Source organism: Coregonus clupeaformis, chromosome 17, assembly GCF_020615455.1.
Source record: "Coregonus clupeaformis isolate EN_2021a chromosome 17, ASM2061545v1, whole genome shotgun sequence".
Classification (NCBI taxonomy): Eukaryota; Metazoa; Chordata; class Actinopteri; order Salmoniformes; family Salmonidae; genus Coregonus; species Coregonus clupeaformis.
The window spans coordinates 28,782,798-28,806,571 of NC_059208.1; the positions used below are offsets into that span (position 1 = coordinate 28,782,798).

Sequence of the window (23,774 nt, forward strand, 5' to 3'; positions counted from 1 at the left end):
CAAGCCAAGGGGGCCTACTGTACTGGACCTGCAGTCCTCCTCATTAGAGAGCGGTAACAGAGGTAGAACAGTCAGAGGTGATCAGCAGGAGAGAGCCTAGAGACACAGGAATTCTAACGTGTGTGTGGTGCTGGGAATTTCCAGGGACCTCACGATACGATATTATCACGATACTTAGGTGCAGATACAATATGTATTGCGTTTCTCCAGATTCTATATGTATTGTGATTCGATACTGTGATTTTATTGTGATTCGATGTTCCAAACATATTGCTCACCATATGTCTGCTGCAGAGAGACAACGTTTTGATCAGTCATGGAAATAAAAGTGCTGAAAACAAATTGGATCCCTATTTATTTTTTAAGATGGAGAACAAGCTATGAAGGAAAAATACTGGAGTTTTGGTGCAGGTACAGCCAACTAGTGCACAAATAATATTGCGATATTGTCAATACGATATATAGTCATAAATTGTGTGTGTGGGAGATCAGAGGAAGTGGGATAATGGCCTTTGTATTCAGAACAGAACTGAGTAAATATTTTGGAAGGGCCTGCTGTGTGGGGTAGATTGTTATTTGTGGCGTCGGATGAGAAAAGAGGAGGAAGAGGAGGAGGAGAGAGATAAGAGGGGAGGAGGAGAGCTGTAGAGCTCAAAGGAGTGCAGTTGTTTACCCCACTATAGAGACTAGAGAGATATGAACATAAAGTCTGCTCTGTGCTGTGCTCAGGGACCCTGGAGAGATATCAACATTAACTACTCTTCTCTCTCCCTTCATTTGCTGCCAAATGACATGTGATGTAGAGCACTCACACTGCTACAGGGCTGCCCTCTGTCAGTCTCTGGCCATAGACATGTGGTGCCCTGGTCAAAAGTAGTCCACTATAAAGGGGATAGGGTGCCATTTGGGAAGCGGTCATGACTGGACAGCTAGTTCCTCTCCTAGTACTGTGTGTTCCTCAGGGGGGAATGGCCACTATAGCTCAGTACACTCAGTATTATTGTTGGAACTGGGATGAGGCGATGAGTTTTACCTGCACTAAGATGATAAGATTAGACAAGTTTGTTGGAGGTGTGGTTTAGTGGGGTTCACTTGCTAATACCACCCATGAGAACTTGAGATGGGGGACAGTAAGGACACATACAATAGGGCTGGAAATTGGCAGGGACCTCACGATAAGATATTATCACTATACTTAGGTGCTGATACGATATGTATTGCGTTTCTCCAGATTCTATATGTATTGCGATTCGATACTGTGATTTTATTGCTATTCGATGTTCCGAACATATTGCTCACCATATGTCTGCTGCAGGGGGACAAGAGAGAGCCCTGAGAAAATGACTTTTGATCAGTCATGGAAATAATTTGGCTTCCTATTTAAAAACAAGATGGAGAACAAGCTATACTTGGTGCAGGTACAGCCAAATGCCTCAAAAAAATTATATGCGGTATTGTCAATACGATATCGTCAAAAATAATATCCTGATATGTAACTGTATAGATTTTTTCCCCCATCACTAACACAGTGTGACCTCTTACCCCGTGGTGTATATGTTTTTAGCCATTGTGTGAGGGGGAACGACAAGAGGGGTCATTCATTCATGAGAACACACGAACACACACACCCCTCTGCCCAACCCCAGCCTTTCATCTTCACACTCACAGGCCTCTCTTGTTCTGTCAGTCTCACATGAGAAAGCGAGGGAAGGAGGAAGGAAGGGAGAGGGGGATGTGAAGGGATGAGGAAGGCAGAGGCAGGAAGAGAACGTGTGCTTCTAGATTCCTCTACCATTTCACAGAGTAGCTGGTTGTTGCCATGGCTTTATCTCCATCTATGCGATTTCCCTCCTCTCTCCATCTCTTTCTCCCTCTCCCCCTATGGCAGTGCTCTGTGGGGTCTGTTCCAGTCGGTCTGTTTGCTGATGACTCTGCTCTGAACAGATGTGATGCTCAGCAGCTGTTGCTCAACTCTGGAGCATCTCTCTGTGTCTCCATCTATTTGTCTCTCATTCCCCTCTAATTCTGTCGGCTAGGTTGAAAGCATAACTGGGCTGTGATCTGAACAGACTGACTGAATGGAGCTGGGTGTTGGAGGATTGACTGCCTGTCACATTATAGCTAGTCACATAAAGCCAATGACTACTGTTGACTATACTGTACTGTAGTATTAAGGGGCTTGTATTGGCCTGAACTAGATATTGATAGACATGTCATCACGTCAAGTGTGACGAGTTTGTGTATGGGTTCCTTTCAGTACTTGAGAAACTAATTGAAGGTTATTTTTATTGCTCTCACTCTCTCGCTCTCTGAAAAGGAGGAGTGGGGGGGGTCGCGTCATTCTGATGTCTGGAGCCCTGGGGGCATTGCCCGGGCTTAGGTGTGTGTGTGTGTGTGTGTGTGTGTGTGTGTGTGTGTGTGTGTGTGTGTGTGTGTGTGTGTGTGTGTGTGAGAGTGACTAGCTGCCGCGTGTGCAATTAGTTCCTCTGACCTCCTCCCTCTATGCTCATGGATGGGGCTCTGATCTGATCTGGGGTAGAAATCTGAGTTCAGCGTGGCAGATCCGCTCCTAATCAACGCTGCTCCCAACGCTAGGCGGGAACGACGGCTCCGGAATATCACAGGAGCTGGGATTTAACCGTCGCTCAAATCCCTTAATGGGAAACGCAACAAGCTGTCTAATTTAAAAGATGCAGAGATAAAGCTTCTACCCTTCGTGTGTGTGTGTGCGCGTGCGTGCGTGTCTGCCCCTGCCTGCGACTGTGTGTGTGTGCTACATTGCTCATTTGGAGAACAGAGAGCATCATACCAGAGATATGGAACGGCACTTTTCCCTCGTACTCTTAGATCAGATTTCACAAGACAAGCTGGTTCCAGGTATCCTATGACCTTCAACCTCTCCCTCTCTCTGTAGAGCTGCTGTTCATCTGAATATTCCTGCCTGGGCTGATGGAGATCCTTTGAGGATCTGACTCATTAACTAGTGTGTGTGTGTGATTAGCCAGCTAGCATTTGATGTGGCATTTGGTGTGTTACCTCACAGCAGCACTGCCCTCTGTCCTCACTTGGTGTGTTACCTCACAGCAGCACTGCCCTCTGTCCTCACTTGGTGTGTTACCTCACAGCAGCACTGCCCTCTGTCCTCACTTGGTGTGTTACCTCACAGCAGCACTGCCCTCTGTCCTCACTTGGTGTGTTACCTCACAGCAGCACTGCCCTCTGTCCTCACTTGGTGTGTTACCTCACAGCAGCACTGCCCTCTGTCCTCACTTGGTGTGTTACCTCACAGCAGCACTGCCCTCGGTCCTCACTTGGTGTGTTACCTCACAGCAGCACTGCCCTCTGTCATCACTTGGTGTGTTACCTCACAGCAGCACTGCCCTCTGTCCTCACTTGGTGTGTTACCTCACAGCAGCACTGCCCTCTGTCCTCACTTGGTGTGTTACCTCACAGCAGCACTGCCCTCTGTCCTCACTTGGTGTGTTACCTCACAGCAGCACTGCCCTCTGTCCTCACTTGGTGTGTTACCTCACAGCAGCACTGCCCTCTGTCCTCACTTGGTGTGTTACCTCACAGCAGCACTGCCCTCTGTCCTCACTTGGTGTGTTACCTCACAGCAGCACTGCCCTCTGTCCTCACTTGGTGTGTTACCTCACAGCAGCACTGCCCTCTGTCCTCACTTGGTGTGTTACCTCACAGCAGCACTGCCCTCTGTCATCACTTGGTGTGTTACCTCACAGCAGCACTGCCCTCTGTCCTCACTTGGTGTGTTACCTCACAGCAGCACTGCCCTCTGTCCTCACTTGGTGTGTTACCTCACAGCAGCACTGCCCTCTGTCCTCACTTGGTGTGTTACCTCACAGCAGCACTGCCCTCTGTCCTCACTTGGTGTGTTACCTCACAGCAGCACTGCCCTCTGTCCTCACTTGGTGTGTTACCTCACAGCAGCACTGCCCTCTGTCCTCAGGTAGGTAGCAGCCCAGGTGTCCTTTGATTGCCAACATCACACACCTGGAGAGGGAAGGAGGGAGGGAGGGAAGCTCTCTATTAACCTGTCAGTCATAAGAGTTATCAAACTAGAAAACATCTTTAGTTTCCATATTGTGTCAGCAGAAAAAATAAGCCTGTTACTGTGGTTAATTTTTACCCACACAAATATGGAGTACAATGTTTACTTTCATGTTTACTGAATAAGACATTTACTTTCACTTTGGCAACGGACAGATTTGGTTTGATGGTGACATTATGGGCTTGGTTCAGTTTCTGCAACTGCACTTTGTCTGTTGGAATTTGACCGTCATACTGAAACAGTTTTGATGGGAAATTTCCCTGAAAGACCAGTCTGGGTTGCTTAGTAAGGAATTTAGTCCACTGGATGGAAACTTAACCCACCCATTATACTGGACTCTGTATGTAATAGCTTGGAATGGAAATGTGTGGCCCAAATTACAACTCTGTACTTTGATACTAATTGCAGAATTAAAACAGTTCTGGTCCTTTAGTGAATAGTTTCAGGTCTTGGTTAAGGGGAAACGGTGAACAACTTTGCCTCTTAAACAGAAATGACAAGGTGGAGAATACAGTCAAATTAGGGCACAACACAACACAGCCTCAATGATCTGTCCCTCTGTCTGTGTGTTATTGATTACAGTCTAATGACTATGGGCCCCTGTTGTAGTAGGGCATCAGAGCATGGCAGGGACGGCCAAGCGAGAGGGTCTATTTAGGGACAATGTCCTATTTCCCGTCCATCCTTCTATCTATCCCCTCCATCTCTCTATCGATCACTCTATCTTAACAGAATAGACAGTCAACAAAGGCAGCCCCTCCCAACTGTAATGACTGGTAGATGGGTGACTGTTCCTGCCTGATGGTGTGTAATAGTGTGTGTGCTATTATTCCTGTGTGATCTTAGGAAAGAGCTCTCCTTGTGATCTTCAGAGAGCTGCCATTGCCTTAGATCAGTGTGCTTGCCAGACAGATTTTGTAGGCTAAATGACTTGTCTCCCAGACACAGTCCACCGCTGCCTCCCTCCTGTCCTGTGTCTGTCTGAGGACGTAGTCTAGTCATCATGGAGACGGAACACAGGAGCTGGATGAGAAACACAAAGGCCAAAGAGAAGCAGGTAAATGTCTACTCAATTATTGTTGCTTTAATAAACCCTCAGTGATATAATAATGTTTGGACCACTTTACTAATAACACTGTTTAAACCCGCAAGCTCACAGTGTTCGCAACGCCTGTCACCATGGTGATGTAGGTAATATACCAACTCCCTATAGACCTGTGCTGTAGAGGTGTTAGATTGAAAGAGCTATAGGACAGTGCTGTTGGTTGGTTCACACCATTCTCTCTTACAATGTAAACTAAAGCTCCTATTTAAATCCAGTTGATGATCATAAAGGAAGGAAGGCTGTGTTCTCTATTTTACCTCATCCCTCTCGTCTTATGTCACTTTACCTCCAGTGAGGTGGGAGCCTATGGGAGGTGTGTGTTAGAGCGCTGGGTTTCATTATAGCCTGCCACCTATTCATAATGGGAACAATGGCAGGAGGGAACCCATCCCTCTACTGGTCCTAACAGACCTGAGAGAAACAGCAGGACAATGGAACTGTTCTGTTACTGCCTTCACAAAGACTTCTCTCTCTTTCCACCCCTTTCTGTCGCTCATTCTCGGCCTCTTCCTTTGTGTGTCTCACATTATGTCTGTCTCCCTTTCTGTCTGTCTCGCTCTCCTTCTCCTTCATCTCTCTTGCTTGTCAGCAGTGATTCATTCCAACAGGCTAGCTTTCTAATTTAGGCCAGAGTCTTCCTCAGCTGTTCTGATGTAGACAATCATCAGTTGATAATATCTGACCAACCGTTCACTACACCGTCCCCCAGTCAGCTTTCTGTTAGCCAGCCATATGGCTTGGCATTGGTTTGATGCAGAAGTCCTGATCCAGTCAGATTGTTGTGGTTTAATGCCCTCTTTATATCACGTACACCAGGGGTAGGCAACCATGTTCCTGGAGTGCCGCAGGTACTGTGCAAGATTTTGTTCCAACTAGGCACCACACCAGGGGTGCGTTTTAGTTTGCTTGAACGTTTGCTACGTTGTGGAACGGTTTCTACTGAACGACACGTTTTCCCAAAACGTCCTTGTACGTTCTTGAACAGACTTTGAGATACGTTTGCTCCGTTCGGTAGGTGTGCCGGGTCGTGGCTTGAAGCAATGAGTGACGTATTTAAAGGGCAGCGGTGCATTTTGAACTCACAACCCAACTCCTCCCTGTTTTTTAAACTGGTTGTTCAGTACAGCACTGTTTCAGTTCAATTGAACACTCTATTAAGTTTTATGTACTGAACGCAGCACCGGCGAACTGAGCTAATTGATCAGTTCAGTGATTGCCTAAATTCAAGACACCTGGTCTTCCAAGTCGGTTAAATCAAAAACATGAAGTGCCTGCAGCTGTCCAGAACCAGGGTTGCCTATCCCTGACGTACACTATTTTAATCCTTTAAAAGTATCAGCAATTGGATTGGTCTCCCGCCTCTTTGATTGGGGTACGGGCCCTTACAAGCCACGACGGCAACCAATGGCCGTGTGTAATTAGGTCTGAGTGACAGCTCTGACAAAGTAGGAAGAGCAGCTGGGAAACGGCCCAAGGTGAATTAAAGTTTAATGTAACCGATGGCAACGAGGGAGCGCAGCAACTCAGCTGTGGTTGTGTTGTTGACGAGGTGTAAACTGAGGTGTTGTCATGGAATCTCTCTCCCTAAACCCCAGGAGGGATTTTATACAGCAGATGAATCAGAAGCTCACACCTACTGTAACCCAAAATATCCCCTTAATATAGGCACATTGCTACACTGCACAGGAATGATGGACTCTCTCACTCACACACACACACAGTTCAGACACATACCCACATAGAATGCAGACAGTTTTGATTAGTACAAAAGGCCAGCATAAAGTTGCAATTGTGTTTCTTTAAGGCAACATGTCCATAACTTAAAAACCTATTGGAGAAGTACCTGTCTGGTTCAGCGTGTGTCTACCGGATCACCTGCCACTCCCTGTGATCCTAGACCTGTATAAATGATGGTAACTCTATTCTGGGGCTGAGGAGGTGAGATACTGACAGACAGACTGGGTGAGAGAGATGTCGGGGAACCTGTTTTTTTGTGCTGAAGCTGTCAGCCTGCTAGACTCGCTAAAGAGGTGTAGGACAAGGCTAGAATTAAAAAGAGGGATCAGGGAAGTTTTTGAGAATCTGATCCCGAATCTGTGTTTAGGGGTTACTACTTCCCCTGACACTGATCTGAGGTCTGGTTTGTGTTAGCTAGGATCTGCCTGGGGAGGTGTTGGTTGGAATGAGGTGTAGAGAGAAGACTAGAACCAGATGGAGAAAGGATGGACCAAAGCTAGAAGGATATAGAGCGAGAGGGAAGACTTGGGCCTGGGCTAGGATAGGACAAAGCTGTCATGGCCACAGACAGTCCCAGAGGAGAGGTGGACTGTACTGTAGCAGGAGGCTGAGTCCCAAATGCCACCCTATTCCCTTTATAGTGCACTATGTTTGACCCGGGCCCACGCATCCGTAGAGACTGTAGCAGTATAACAGCAGAGATACTGAGTCAGTAGCAGCAGTATATTTGGCTGAGGAGAGCAGTGTCCTCTCTGTCCTCTGTAAACAAGCATGTGTTGTCTTTATGGAGTCTGAACAGGCCATCAACCATTTACATCCTCCTCTGTAGTCTCTGTCTGGAGTCACACACCCTTCCTCTCTTTCTTTATATTGCACTCGCTCTCCTGCTCTTTCTCTCTCTTTTCTCTCTCTCTCTCTCTCTCTCTCGCTCTCCTGCTCTTTCTCTCTCTCTCTCTCTCTCTCTCTCTCTCTCTTTCTCTCTCTCTCTCTCTTGCTCTCTCTCTTGCTCTCTCTCTTGCTCTCTCTCTTGCTCTCTCTCTTGCTCTCGCTCTCTCTCTCTCTCTCACACCCTCTCTCACACACCCTCTCTCACACCCTCCCCAGTGTAGATGTTTCTCTTGATCAATAATGGAGGTATGAGAAGAGGAGAGCGCTGTGCTCTCTTTTTCACAAGGAAATGAATAATTCAGCCTGTAGAGACGAGTGCCTGCCTGGGCCCCGCCGTGTGTGTCCGCTTGGGCTTGTGTGTGTCTGATTTATACGTTTGAGTGGGCACACGCTTTGAGAATGGGTATGCATGTTTTTTTGTTTAGTTGAGTACTTAAATGATGTAGTATGTACTGTACAGGATTGTACAAAACCATGTCAATGTTCAGTACTGTATGTAAGTAGGTATAGCCCTTGTTAGGAGACTACACTACTCTGGACATTTAGTACACTACTGTTGAAACTAAATTCAGCTACTGTATGGCTGCACTCAGTCATAGGATGCATGCCCTATGGGCCCTGGTCAAAGGTAGTGCACTACTGTATATAGGGAATAGGGTGCCATTTGGGGTGCATCCTATGACTGAGTGGAGCCTTATTCAAAGTCTACTCCTATAACGATCACTCTATCCAAACAAACTCACTGGAACGGAATTGATCTTCTGCTGTCTGGTATGTGCATACCTGCTGAGGGGGAGGGGAGGAGTGAGGGGGGTACAGAGGGAGGGAGATGGAGGGACAGGGAGAGAGGGAGGAAGGAGAGGGGGAAGGGTGGAAATCCATTGAGATGCAGCATGTAATACATTTAGTCTGTCAGGTCCTGCTGGGGTCCCTGTAGTAAAGGATCTGGAGGCCTCTGTCAGGTCCTGCTGGGGCCCCTGTAGTAAAGGATCTGGAGGCCTCTGTCAGGTCCTGCTGGGGTCCCTGTAGTAAAGGATCTGGAGGCCTCTGTCAGGTCCTGCTGGGGCCCCTGTAGTAAAGGATCTGGAGGCCTCTGTCAGGTCCTGCTGGGGCCCCTGTAGTAAAGGATCTGGAGGCCTCTGTCAGGTCCTGCTGGGGCCCCTGTAGTAAAGGATCTGGAGGCCTCTGTCAGGTCCTGCTGTAGTAGTTCTCACACTCACTCAGTCATATACAGTATGCTTCAGTGACCTGAGAGTACAGGTAGGGTCACTGTCTAGTTTTACTTTCAATTGGAGGCATACTAACTATTTAAATGAACTAGTTTTCATTTTTAGTTTTTGTGTAATAAAGGAACAAACTTGACTTTTGTGCGCAAATATTAACATACTCCCTACAGAACAAACTCCAATACAAAGCATGTAAGCAAACAAGCTTTGGTATGCAAACAGACAGGACACACACACACACACACACACACACACACACACACATATTTACACACCAACACACACAGACACTACAATCGCCCACATACACATAACATAACATGCATATTGATGCCCCACACACACTTCCACATACGCTGCTACTACTGTTTATGATCTATCCTGTTGCCTAGTCACGTTACCCCTACCTATATGTACATAGCTACCTCAATTACCTCGTACCCCTGCACATCAACTCTGTACTGGTGCTCCCTGTATATAGCCATGTTATTTTGACTCATTATTGTTATTCACAGCGTATATATTCCTCATGTCACTGTTTTTTATTTTTTATTATATATTTTTATCTATAACTCTGCATTGGACCTGTAAAAAGGACATGTAAGTAAGAATGTCACTGTTAGTCTACATCTGTTGTTTATCTGAATTTTATTCCATATACACACACACACACACACACACACCTCTATCTCCCTACAGATTTCCCCCAGCTATTAATTTCTGTCACTTTGAAGCTCATTCCTGCCTGATGTCATCCCTCTTTCATTACACAATCCCTTCTCTCTATTCCTCTTTCTGCCCTCCATCCTACTCTCTATTCCTCTTTCTGTCCTCCATCCATCTCTCTATTCCTCTTTCTGTCCTCCATCCATCTCTCTATTCCTCTTTCTGTCCTCCATCCTTCTCTCTATTCCTCTTTCTGTCCTCCATCCTTCTCTCTATTCCTCTTTCTGTCCTCATCCTTCTGTTTTTATTCCTCTTTCTGCCCTCCATCCTTCTCTATTCCTCTTTCTGTCCTCCATCCTTCTCTCTATTCATCTTTCTGTCCTCCATCCTTCTCTCTATTCATCTTTCTTCCCTCCATCCTTCTCTATTCCTCTTTCTGTCCTCCATCCTTCTCTCTATTCCTCTTTCTGCCCTCCATCCTTCTCTCTATTCCTCTTTCTGCCCTCCATCCTTCTCTCTATTCCTCTTTCTGCCCTCCATCCTTGTCTCTATTCCTCTTTCTGTCCTCCATCCTTCTCTCTATTCCTCTTTCTGCCCTCCATCCTTCTCTCTATTCCTCTTTCTGCCCTCCATCCTTGTCTCTATTCCTCTTTCTGTCATGGCTCTGTGTTTTCCAGACTGTTTTAGGACTGTTGTACTCTCCAATATTTCATCATGTCATTGTTAAACTGTAATGTACTAGCTATGCTCTTCTCTCCTCCTTTGGGTGTTATTGTGTCAGAGAGAGAGAGGCTTTCACCTGAAGTAGAACCCATGCAACCTCACTGTAACACTACCGGATTGGTCTCTGAATACTGAATAGTCTATATATGACTGAATATTTATCCATTGGGTGATATGTGTGCAAATCTCAGATGACACCCTATTTTTTTCATATATAGTGCACAACTTTTGACCAGAGCCCTTTTACCAATATAGTGCACTACCTCCATAGGGCTCTGGTCAAAAGTAGTGCACTATATGTGGAATAGGCTGTCATTTGAGGCGCTGCCTATAGTTGTAGTGTATCTAAATGTATCCTTCCTGTGTATTGATTATCTGGTGATGTAGTGGGCTGTGAGAAGGTCAATGAGAGGATGGGGCACGTTTCACCTTCTCTCCACTTCCTCTCCTCCTGTTGTTATTAGCATGTCAACTGCCTACCCTGCCCGCTGCTGTCCAACCTAAGTCTTACTACGCTACACTCTGCTCCCTGCATACCAAACTGTGTGTGTGTGTGTGTGTAGAGAACGTTTTTCCTCTTTTGAAATATGAATGTCATTGTAAGAGTCTACCAATGTAATTGAATAAGGGGATATTTCAGGTGGGTGTTTTAATTTGCTGAATAAACACAGTCAACCAAAGTTATTACTTATTGTCTACAGTACAGGTTGTTATGCTCGTCTAAAGAGCAAAGGATGTTTTTTACACCCCAAGATGAGGCTTCACTTCATGTAGAGATACTGTACAGACTACAGAGCAGCCCAATTCTGCTGTTACTTTGAGAGAAGTGTGTGCAGTTTAGAGGGCAAATGCCCGCCATTACAGTTACTGTAGATTCTACCACTGTAGCATGCATCAATCCTATTATTCTCCTTGACCAGAAGGCACAAAGGCTAATGTACGTTCTCCCTCGCCACCACAAAGCCTACAGCAGCAAGTACTTATTAAGACTACCTTATTAGCCCAGTCACAGGCTTTGTACCAAATAGTACCCTATTCCCAATGTAGTGCACTATTTTTGACCAGGGCCCGCAGGGCTCTAAATGCACACTATATAGGGAATAGGGTGCCATCTGGGACGGGTGACACAATGACACTCGGAGTACTTGTGCAGATGCAGGTTATTTGGCATCAACCCCAGAGAGACAACCAATGGCAAACCCACAGGATCACACTGAGAAGCTAAAAGGCTAAATGCATTTGGTTGAATGCCAGAGGGAATGCAGCAGGTAATGTAGGTAATCAAATAAATCAAGGTCCAGGGTCATTGAACAAATGGACCACCACAGAGCTCTGTGGAGTACAGGGTAGCACATAGGCTAATGTACAAAGTCATTCTCAGTAGGATACATGACATCACAATGTTTAGCAATGGAAAACAAAACTCTTTGTTCTTATTGGACACATGCAGGTTGAACCTCCCTGCTTCACTCAATTTCCAAATGTTTTCAGTTTCCTCCCTACTGAACAGGACTTGAGGCCAGAGGGCACACAGCAGGGATACTGTTTGAGGGTTAAGCCTGTATGGTATTAGACAGTAGGCTGAATGCTTGTTTTGGCCAGTAAATGCTCTAGTGAATACTGGGGATGTGGTGTTACTCTGTAAATAACTGGCCACTTTGGGTCTGGAGATGGACTGTGCTGCATCACATTGACCATCAGACCGAGGACAAGAGAACCAATTAGCCATCAGCCTCACTCCCTCACTCAGTCACGCACTGATTCAGGTAGGTAGGCAGGAGGACAGGGAGACAGACTGGGAGGAAATAAGCATGCAGGGAGGTAAGAAGCAGACCGGCAGGCAGGCAGGGAAGTAAGCAGACAGACCGACAGGGAAGTAAGCAGGCAGGCATGGAGAGAGGTAAGCAGGCAGACAGACCAACAGGGAGGTAAGTAGACCGGCAGGCAGGCCGGGAGGGAGGTAAGCAAGCAGGCAGACAGACCGACAGGGAGGTAAGTAGACCGGCAGGCAGGGAGGGAGGGAGGGAGGGAGGTAAGCCGGCATGGAGGCAGACAATCAAGGATAGGGTAATAGGCGTATGTTCCCTTTAAAGCCACGGCTGTTCAAATGGTGTGTGTCATACTCCCACTGTTCCTCTGCCCTCTCTATTCTGAGACAGTCCTCATTTTCTCTCAAGGTCAAGTGTGTGTAGTCTACCTTTGCTCTCCTCTACTGCTCCACACCTCCCTCTCTCCCTTTTCCTCTTTCCTTCTGTCATTCCACTCTCCTCGCACTGATTCCCTCTCCTGTTCTCGCTCTCATTCTCTTTCTCTCTCTGTCCCTCAGATGTCGCTCATCAACCTTGTTTATTGCTTCCCCTTCTCTCCTCTCTCGGTCTCCCTCTTTCCTTTCCTTCATTCCCTGTTCTCTCCATTCCTCCCTCATGTCCCTTCCTTCACTCGTCACTCTCACCCTGCTGTCTCCCTTTCTTTTTCAGGCTCTCTCACTTTCAGCCTATCTCTCTCTCTCTTCCTCTCTCTCCATTCCTCTCACCCGCTCTCTCTTGCTGTCCACTCATCCTGCATCACTTTGACATCCCCTAGCTGTCTCTCCTCCTCTCGTCCTTCCATCCACCTCCTTTTCCTGATCCGTTTTACCTCCATCAAAGGTATGGTGGGAAATATGTAGATGTCAGTCAGTGTCAGGCAGAGATCAGAGAGGACGGGGTTAATATGGCAGGGGTGTCACTGCTCTCAGGGTGTGTGTGAGAGCGACTTAATGATTGGTGACAGTACTTAGGATGCCGACTTGAACATTGATGTGCTACTTTTAGATGGCCAAATCGGTGTTGGTGTGTGTATGTGTTGGTGGGCGTGTTGTGTGTCACCCGTCCTTTAGGCGGTAAACTGAAGCACAGTAAAGTAGAGCAGCACTGACTGACACACAGCTTCTGTTCTCTCTCTCCTCCCTCTCCATCCTACCCTTCAACCATCTCCTCTCTCACTGTTTCCTTTACCCTTCTCAAATCAAATGTTATTTGTCACATGCTTCGTAAACAACAGGTGCAGGCTAACAGTGAAATGCTTACTTACAGGCCCTTCCCAACAATACAGAGAGGGGGAAAATACAAATAATAGAAAAACTAACTAGGCAACAGGATAGACTATAAACAGTAACAGCAGTGTATGTGATGAGTCAAAAGAGTTGGTGCAAAAAGGATCAATGCAGTAAGTCCGGGTAGCTATTGGTTAACATACTGAACAAAAATATAAACGCAACATGTAAAATGTTGGTCCCATGTTTCATGAGCTGAAATAAAAGATCCATACATTTTTCCATATGCACAAAAAGCTTATTTCTCTCAAATTTTGTGGCCAAATTTGTTTACATCACTGTTAGTGAACATTTGTCCTTTACAATATAATCCATCCACCTGACAGGTGTGGCATATCACAAAGCTAATTAAACAGCATGATCATTACACAGGTGCACCTTGTGCTGAGGACAATAAAAGGCCACTCTAAAATGTGCAGTTTTGTCACACAACACAATGGCAACGTCGTTTTAGATAATTTGGCAGTACGTCCAACCGGCCTCATAACCGCAGACCAGGTGTAACCACGCCAGCCCAGGACCTCCACATCCGGCTTCTTCACCTGCAGGATCTGAGACCAGCTACCCGGACAGCTGATGAAACTGAGGAGTATTTCTGTCTGTAATGAAGTCCTTTTGTGTGGAAAAACTCATTCTGATTGGCTGGGCCTGGCTCCCAAGTGGGTGGGCCTATGCCCTCCAGGCCCACCCATGGCTGCGCCCCTGCCCAGTCATATGAAATCCAAAGATTAGGGCCTAATGAATTTATTTGTAAACTGTAACTCAGTAAAATCGTTAAAATTGTTGCATGCTGCGTTTTATATTTTTGTTCAGTATATTTAACAAACTATTTGGCAGTCTTATGGCTTGGGGGTAGAAGATGTTCAGGGTCTTGTTGGTTCCAGACTCCTCTCGCTCTCGGTTTTCTCTACCCTTCAATCCTCTCTCTCTTTCTCCCTCCCTCTCCCCTCTCTCTCTCTCTCTCTCTCTCTCGCTCTCCTTCCCTCTCCCCCTTCAATCTTCTCATCTCCATCCTCTCCTCCTTATTCTATTTGAATCTGTCCACTTCACTCTTCTCTATATTTATAGTTTAATATTAGTTATCTGTTTAAGGCATCCTTACCTTAGTGACACAAATTAGGTGTGTGTGTGTGCACGCTTATCAATACAGTTCTGTGTAATGACCTGTGGCATGCAAAGTTGACTCAATCCATACTCCCCAGTGGAGACGAGCAATCCTGGGTTTCAATAGCCCTCCATCCCTCCCTCCTTCCCTCGCTAGAGCCGAGCAGGTCCCAGAGCTAATCTGTAGTGGGTCTAGCTGCTGCAGGTGGATTGATGTGAGGCTGCTGCCTGATCCCTCCCAAACACTCCCAACACCTAGATCACACAGCAATAGGCCCTACACTAGGGCATAATACATACAGGGTTTCAAGGTCTGGAGAGGCACCAGGATCCAGCTAGAACACACTCGGATTCTGAACCCTTCACCCCGTGCACTGATTCATTCACTTCACTCCCACTCGTTGATTTGCCAGTATAAGAACTGAATCTTATCTGTGAAGGAATATGGTGGAAACTCCCTATAGCCCCATGCTTACACCAACTGAATGCTGTTAATACCATGAGGGGGCGTGAACAAGTGCACACTTCAGAGAGAAGACTGGGAAATGGGATTGCAACCAGTGCTTCTGGCTCTATTCAGTCATAGCAGCAATCTCAGGGTGGTTGTAAAGAGGTTATGTGGTTGCAGAAGGGTTATTTTGTGGTTTGAGTCGGTGCTGGGAGAGATGGTGGGTTATTCTAGGAAATACCTTGCTTGTTTTCTTTTCTCTCTCTCTCTCTCTCTCTCTCTCTCTCTCTCTCTCTCTCTCTCTCTCTCTCTCTCTCTCTCTCTCTCTCTCTCTTTAAAGACCATGGTAGCAGAGGTAGGCTGTGTGTATTGCTCATCACCACCAGAGAAGACGTCAGTCCTGGCCTTTGACTCGTGTCTCCATAGGGATGGTGTGTTTTCCACCCCACCTTCTTCTCTAGTCTTAGTCTCTAGAGGATGGACAAACCAGTAGAACCAGTTATGATGCTAATTGTTTGTCTTGATGGGAACATCGATTTCAGTATCAATCACATGGGTGTGTGAGTGTTGATACACACAATATGGGAAGACGTTGACACAGAGAGAGAGACACAGAGAGAGACACAGAGAGAGACAGAGAGAGACACAGAGAGAGACACACAGACAGACACACAGAGAGACACACAGAGAGACACACAGAGACACAGAGAGAGACACACAGAGACACAGAGAGAGACACACAGAGACACAGAGAGAGAGACCCAGAGAGAGAGACCCAGAGAGAGACACGCAGAGAGACACGCAGAGAGACACAGAGAGAAATCGATATGTTGGTAAACATTGACAGGTGTGTCACACCAGATAGTTTGTGTCTTTACGTAGAACAGGTAGATCAGACAGACACACCGATGCACATTCATTCATACAGTTAATTACATTTTCACGCAGACATGGATGAAAGACACATTCTGGTGACTTGTCAGGACGTTGTGGTCCTGATAATGTAGGAAAAATGTACACACAAACACACACCAATCCCTGTACACAGTGTGTGTGCCTGCACCGAGTAAATGGCTGGTTCTAGAAAAGCATAAGCCATCCAAATGATTTATGACCTGTGTGGAGCAGACTGGTGTTTTTCCTCTTCACTACATGTCCCTGTTTCCTCCACTCATCGCTAGAATGGGGGGCGTGCACGAACACACACACACACACACACACACACACACACACACCCTCTAGCAGACTCCTGGAACGTTGACCTACTTGCTTACTGTAGGTAGTCTTAATGGCGTTCCAGACGATTCCACAGTACTATAATCTGTCATCGGACAGACTAGGGCCTGGTCCCAACAAGCTTCCTCTCCTCATCAGGCAGACTGGGGCTGGGGCATGGTCCCAATAGTCTCAACAAGCTTCCTCTCCTACTCTCCTTTCCTTCATGGCCTCTGACGTAGAACAGGGAGGGGAAAACCGGAAGCCGTGGTGAAAGGTGCACTAACGTCCTCTCCTCTTCCTCCCAGGGGCGGTGTCTCAGCAGGTGAAGGTGGAACCGGAGGTGATGTCATACCCCAGCCAGGCGGTCAACCTGAGGTGTGCCTTTACAGACGCTGGAGGGATACAGCTCACACAGGTCAGTGTCCGACAGACAGGAACTCAAATGTAGACAAATGGATAGGTTTTTACAACTTGAGAAGAAAGTCATAAATGATAATCAAAGGCACACATACAGGAACTAATGTCTGGACTCGTGGGTTTTACCGTCTTAACAATTTACGTCCATGGCCATTAACAAGAGAAATTTATACATTATTATAAAGACACTTTGTCCTTGATCATCCAAGTTTACATGCCTTGTACAGCTTTTATCTACTTTAGTTTAGATGGTAATACATGTACACAAAGAAAATAGTAAAAGTAGCTGTTATTTATTTACCCCTTTTCCCCGTTTGACAGGTTGTGTAATATCTGAATGAATAAACTTGACTGTACTACGCAGGTATCCTGGATCTATGAGCCCAAGGAGGGCGAGAGGCTCAACATCGCCGTTTACCACCCTAGTTTTGGGGCAAGTTACCCCACATCGCCCCTGAAGGGGCGTGTCAGCTTCACGACGAACCCCCCCTCCCTCAGCAACCCCTCCATCCAGATCTCGGACGTCAAGATGACTGACGAGGGGAAATACATCTGTGAATACGCCACCTACCCCAGCGGCAACGAACAGGGCGTCACCTCCCTCGTCATGCTAGGTAGGACCGTATGTGTGTCTTTCTTTAGGGTGTGTGTGTTTGTGTGGTCTGTTATGTGTGTGTATCCACGTTCTATTATGTATCTGTGTGTAAGTGCTCTCGTGCCTCCCCCTCCCCCCATCCCATCCGACCTCTACCCTACAGGTTCAAATCCTGTCCATGCAGCTTAATTGCTATTATAAATGGTATTGTCAGATCAATTGTGTTTTTGTTAATGCGTTAGAACCATTGCTCTAACCTTGGTGCAGCTCTCCCCTCGGGCGTTTATTGATCCGGCTGCTTGTCATGCTTGGTGTCGGCTCTTTTCCTGATCACTGTACTCACGTTCAACACCCATGGAGAGACTGGGAGAGGGAGAACAAACAGATAAAGGTTGTCTTGTTTTCTCCGGTCTCGTCGTTTATCAATATTGGTGTTCATTCATTATTCTCTCTTCCCTCCATCCCTCCATCAGCCAAACCCAGGAACTCTGCCTCCGGGGTAACAGCGATAGCCTCCACTGTCGCCGCGGGAGCCAAGCCAGTTGTCGTGGCCCGCTGTGAGTCGGTCGACGGTCGCCCTGCTGCCCAGATCGCCTGGGTGACGGCTGTCAACGGCAACGCTACCTCCGCCTCTAAGGCGGGCGTTGACAACACCGTGACGGTATCCAGCGAGTACATGCTGGTTCCCACAGCAGCAGACAACGGCAAAGACATCAGCTGTGTGGTGTCCCACCGGACCCAGGCCAAGCCTGAGAGCTTCCTGATGAAACTGACCATAGAGTGTAAGGCCGCTGCACACACTGGTACACACACACACGCACACTTACTCATGCAGACCGTATTCTCAGACCTTTTTAATGTTGTCATGCATATGCGTCAGAATACAATTATTTCCTCCCTGTAGGAAGTAACACTAATTAACCTCTCTCTCCCCCTCTCTCTCTTTCTCTATCCCTACCCCCTCTCTCTCCCTCAGACCCCCCACAGGTGACCATCGGGGGCTATGATGATAACTGGTACGTGGGTCGGACCAACGTGGCTCTGACCTGTCAGGCTACTGGCAACCCCATCCCTACCACCCTCACATGGAAAACGTGAGTGTCAGTCCGTCTCTTTGTCAGTCTCGGTCTCTCTCGTTCTTTATCACTCCATCCACAGGCCACTATAAACCACAGATAGTATTATGATCATAATGATCAACTCTACAGCCAATGGCCTCTTATCTTATTCCATAGTGGAGTTTGACTCCAGGTTCAACCCCAGTAGAAACAATAAGCCATGCGGTGTCCTGACTGGCTGGTTCAAAGTCAGTTACTTGTATTATGTTTTTATAGGTACGAAAAGGTGAAAGTTGAAAGTAGGGAGATCTGAGCCAGGTTCCAATACTTATGTTTTCCTCCCTCTCTTCCACCCTCTCCTCCTCCTCCTCCACTCTCCCTCTACTCCCAGTATGACCGGTCAGATGCCAGACACAGTGCAGATAAAAGAAAATGTGCTGACCGTGCTGAAGGTGGATGAGCAGACCAACACAACCTTTGTCTGCGAGGTCAAGAACCGCCTGGGCACCGGCAAGGACCAGGTCACTGTTATGGTCAGAGGTGAGTCAACACACACCTGAACACACACGCTTGAAATGACTGTAATCATACACATGTGCATGCTATGCTACAAACACACCTGGACACACACCTGAAAACACACTTACTATACATGCAGGCATGCCGGGTTAACACACACACACACACACACAGAGGGTGTGGTGACGCTTTCCTGTACTGTAGGGGTCAGGTAGAAGCATGCTCTGTCCCTGGGGTTAGTGGTGGGGCGTGTTTGGTGTGAGCCAGTTTACTGGGCCTCTATACCTCCGTTTGGGTTTTCCATCTATCCATCTTCTACCCTTTGAAACCTTATCACTCCTCTCTTTCTGTTCATACCTATGGATCCTGTGATGTTTGAGCTCTACTCGTCTGTTCATCTACTGGTAGAATGGATTGAATCATCATCAGAGACAGTTTCAAGTCTCTGTACACTTGCAGGCTTAGTTTATTGAGGGTACGGTTTGCATTGGACTGGACTGAAAGGCAACCCCATGGCCTTGCTATCTCCTTGTTGTGTACTGTGACAAACTCCATTATGGAATAAGATAAGAGGCCATTGGCTGTAGAGTTGATCATTATGATCATAATACTATCTGTGGTTTATAGTGGCCTGTGGATGGAGTGATAAAGAACGAGAGAGACCGAGACTGACAAAGAGACGGACTGACACTCACGTTTTCCATGTGAGGGTGGTAGGGATGGGGTTGCCAGTAGCCTGACAGGTCAGAGCCACGTTGGTCCGACCCACGTACCAGTTATCATCATAGCCCCCGATGGTCACCTGTGGGGGGTCTGAGGGAGAGAGAGGGGGTAGGGATAGATCCACACTGCACCACTTGAAAGAGGGATGTTCCGTGTTCGGTCGACCGCGCCCGTTTAAATAAAGAACACTGTCCATCTATCCCTCCATCCCTCTACAGCTTTAGCTTTCCCCTCCACGAGTTCCACCTTGCTCTCTCTCTCTCTCTTATAAAAAATACATCCACCCCCCCGATCTGCACTTTACCTGAAGTCGTTTTGTGCTGACACGGGGGAATGCAGGACAAATGGATAAAAAGTGCAATTCACTGGTGAATGTGTTTTAAAAACCACCATTCCTCCTCCTCTCCTCTCCTCCCTCCCTCCCTCCCTCGCTCGCTCCGTCCCTCACCTCCCCATGGTACTAATGTGTTCTCTCTGATGGGCCACTAGCGTCTCTCTGGGACATAACGGACGTCCCCATGCAGGCCCACTGGGTATTACAGGCCTGGGTATGGGTACAGGACAGGCGGCTGGGGGGAGGGAGGTAGAGAGAGGAGGGGAGAAAAATGGGGAGGGGTGATGGAGAGACTGAAATGGGGAGAGATTGGGAGAGAGAAAGGGGAAGGATTGGAAGAGGGTAGAGGGGTAGAGAGAGTGTCTGTTTTTAGAATAAAGAGGGAGGTGAGAGGGGAACAGGATGCTGATGGCATTTAAAACCCCTATGGGAATCTATGGCACTGCTTCTCCTCTCTCTCTATGATTTGTGTGTGAGCGAGCAGGCTGACAGTGCTGTGAGTGTGTGTGTAGCGGAGGTGCTGTAGTGTAGTCTCTCTCTATCCTCTCTGAGCGGATCAGTCTGTCTCTGCTGCTTCAGCTCCTGGCTGCTTCTCCTTCTTAACTCCCTCCCTCCTGTCCTCCCTCCCTCCCTCCCTCCCTCTCCTCCCCCTCATCATCCTGTCTCCCATAAACTCTGCTGTCCATCATCCTGTCTCCCAGAATTGTTAATTTCCTGTCCTCCCTCTCTCTCCTCCTCTTCGGTCCGTCACCCCTACATTCCCTCTTCTTTCCCTCTTAACTCCCTGTCTTTCTTCTTCTCCCCCTCCCCCTTCATCTCTCCTGCTATACTCCCCTCCCTTATTGTTTCTTGTCCTGTCCAGTCATCTCCCTCTTCTCTCCTTTTCTCCTGTCATTCCCCCTCCTCAGTGAGTAAGAGAGTCAAAAGGGGGATGAATGAACTGAGTGCAGGCACACACAGAGAGAGACGGAGAGAGGTAGTGTAAAAACCGATGGAGTGCTAATGCAGTGGAGCTGTGTCCAAACAGGGCTGAGAGGGGGCGATGGGTGTGAAATGACCAGCGTCTGGTCTGGACCAGGCTATAGCAGGCTCCTGCTGCTGCCCCTGTCCTGCTCCTGTCCTGCCCCCAGCTGTGTGACAACTGACTCACAGAGCCCTGCACAGGGTTATGAGCTGACCTGGGACCTGTCTATTTTGTCTGTCTGTGTCCCTGCCCCTGGTCCGGTCCTCTCTAACTAGCCTCAATCCCAGGGAAGAACGGAAGGATGGGGAGGGAGAGGCCATCTCACTCTCCCTCCCTTCTCCCCCTTCTCTCTGTCAGTGTTCCTATCATGCTCCTACAGCGCTGTACTGATCTGTGCTCAGTGGAGAGACATGCCGTTAGCCATCTCTGAGACCCCCTCTCTCTGTCTCTCTTAAATACCAGCCCACAGCACTGAGCCTGTCTCCCTTTCCCCTCGATCTCCCTCTCACCCCATTCTCTCTCTCTCTCTCTCCCTTCCTTTCTCTCTCATACCTCTCTCTCGCTCCCTCTCATCCCCCTTTTCCCTCTCCCCCTATCTCTCTCTCTCTCTCATCCTGCTGAGCTGGTCTCTCCTTCTCTTAACGTTTAAATACCAGCTCTCTTAATCACTGCTTAGCTCCCCCGATCCTGCACTGGAACCTGCTCCGCCGCGGTTAGCTAACCCACTTTCTGCCATCCCCACTGTCTCCAATCCCTATTCCCATGCACTGGTGTCACATCAAAATCCTTCCCCACCCGTTCAGAAGACTAACCTTTTTCCTTTCCGTTTCACATATTCCCCTGTAGTGGTGTCACATAAAAATTAGCCCCCCTTCAGAAGATGAACCTCCTCCGTTCCGCTTCCCCCCAGTCTGTCTGTCTCTGGCCATTTGTACAGAGAGGGGGAACAGATCTAATGTAGTCTGTTCCTCTCCAGCCTCCAGGCCTGACTGGCCCTCTGATGACATCCATCCACCCCTCATTAAGACATGGTCAAGACCAGATACATGTATAATACTGTATAAATAGTCTGATCCAGACCATTCAATAAGTCACATTCTGTACTGCTGCAAACTCACCATCTCTCTCTCTGTGAAGAAACCAGCCAAAAACCAACCAATCCATCTTCTCCCATAATATAATGTAATGTAATATATGCCCATGCATCACTGAGTGGTGTGTGTGGTTGGGGGTTGCTGCTGCATGTCTTTGGGAGGCGGGCGGCAGCAGGCTTTATTTCCGCCTCATCTCTCTCATTACTTGCGGTTACTTGGAGCTTATGGTCATGCATGACGCAATCTATAAAAGGCATCATGTTTTCCTCAACCAGTGGGATTTGTGCTGGAGCTACGCATAGTGTTTTGGCATACCGGACAGCCCCGGGGGCCAACGAGCTCTTGGGGCCCATGCTCCTGTCTGACACAAATAATTGTGACAGTAACCCTCCAAAAAGTCATTAAGAATCTTTTTAATGTACTAGGAAGCTAAGCATTTGTTTCTTGGGCTTCAAGAATGTGACTGATCAAAGTGCCTCAGGCCTTGAAAAATAAATAATTAAACTGATTGAAAGTATAAGGGGATATCGGTGAACAAATGCCATTGTCAAGGCTACGACGGCGCCAGTGCAGTGAGTGGAGCTTACCAGGAGTTCAAAAACGTATGTCAGACCAAGAGCCTAATGCTTCTTAGGTAGTTATTTTGAGTTTTAATTTAGAAAACGATCTCTCCGCAGAAGCGACAGTTACAGGGATGGTTAAAAACAGCTTGATTGCTGTAGCAAGAAAGGTGAACTGGGCAGAAGGGAGTGGGTGCTTCAAATATATCAGTTCTGCAACATCTTTAATTGAGCCTCTCGCATTCTTCTTAATTGTCGGCCTCAACACGTTACGGAAAGAGATGAACTGTATAGGAATCTCTGGGACACGTCGTCTGGATACTGGACAGCCAGTAAATTGGCAGATGCAAACAGATTATTATCTTGAGCGGACAACAGTTCTTGAGAGCTCAAACAAAAAAAGCACTTTGCGAGTTTGTTCATACTGGTGAACCGCCATTTCAGTTGTGTGGTTGCAATGGTTTCAACAGTCCTTTATCTTTGGTATATCTTGCTATGCATCATTCAAGACTAAGTTTAAATTGTGTGCCGCACAATGGACATATAATGCACAATGTTTCTGGAAAGACTGTCTGGGTTGACAATACTCAGTATAGAAAACAGTCGGACCTGCAATCTGTACCTACAGGCCGTGGTGAAAACATTTGCACACAAAAATGCAAGGTGATGGAGCAGCATACTGTAGATACTATAGGCCTCTACATAGGAAAAAAGAGATTGGCATTAATAGACTGGTTTTACGCAGTCCAGAGAAACTGCGTTGTGCCATTGAGAGCGAGGGAGATATTTGAATGCATTTTTCATTGAGAAGATTGTGTACTGCTCTTCCCAAGGCACTGTGCTCAGTGTGTTGATTCCCTGACTGGGAGAAGTGTGTGTGTGCGTGCACAAGGAAAATTCTCTCTCGTGGTGAAATTTCCCACATCCCCACGAGGACAATAGCTATTTTAAGCTTAGGTTATGGTTAGGGAAAATAGGATCTTGAATGGAAATCAATTTTAGGTCCCCACAAGGATAGTAAAACATATGGTGTGTGTGTGATCATGCTGGTGAGAGCTGGTCCCATGCTGTTTAGAATGCCAAACACCTTAGGAGAGGAAGCATTTCTCTACAGGAAGCTGTTTAGTGAAACCTTGGGACACAACACTACTGTTCTCTACTAGCACTGTGCTGTTCTCTACTAGCGCTCTGCTGTTCTCTACTAGCGCTCTGCTGTTCTCTACTAGCGCTGT

General features: G+C 47.3%; 1 protein-coding gene across 2 annotated transcripts in view; it reads left to right on the forward strand.

The window, feature by feature from the left end:
• Positions 1–23,774, forward strand: part of LOC121585391 (nectin-2-like) — a 72,233-nt gene that overhangs the window by 17,642 nt on the left and 30,817 nt on the right. For both annotated transcript variants that reach the window (XM_045226271.1, XM_045226270.1), the window contains exons 2-6: positions 16,584–16,693; positions 17,060–17,309; positions 17,764–18,072; positions 18,267–18,384; positions 18,740–18,888. In XM_045226271.1, coding sequence (XP_045082206.1) covers positions 16,584–16,693; positions 17,060–17,309; positions 17,764–18,072; positions 18,267–18,384; positions 18,740–18,888 — 936 coding nt within the window. The remainder of the gene's footprint in view (positions 1–16,583; positions 16,694–17,059; positions 17,310–17,763; positions 18,073–18,266; positions 18,385–18,739; positions 18,889–23,774) is intronic.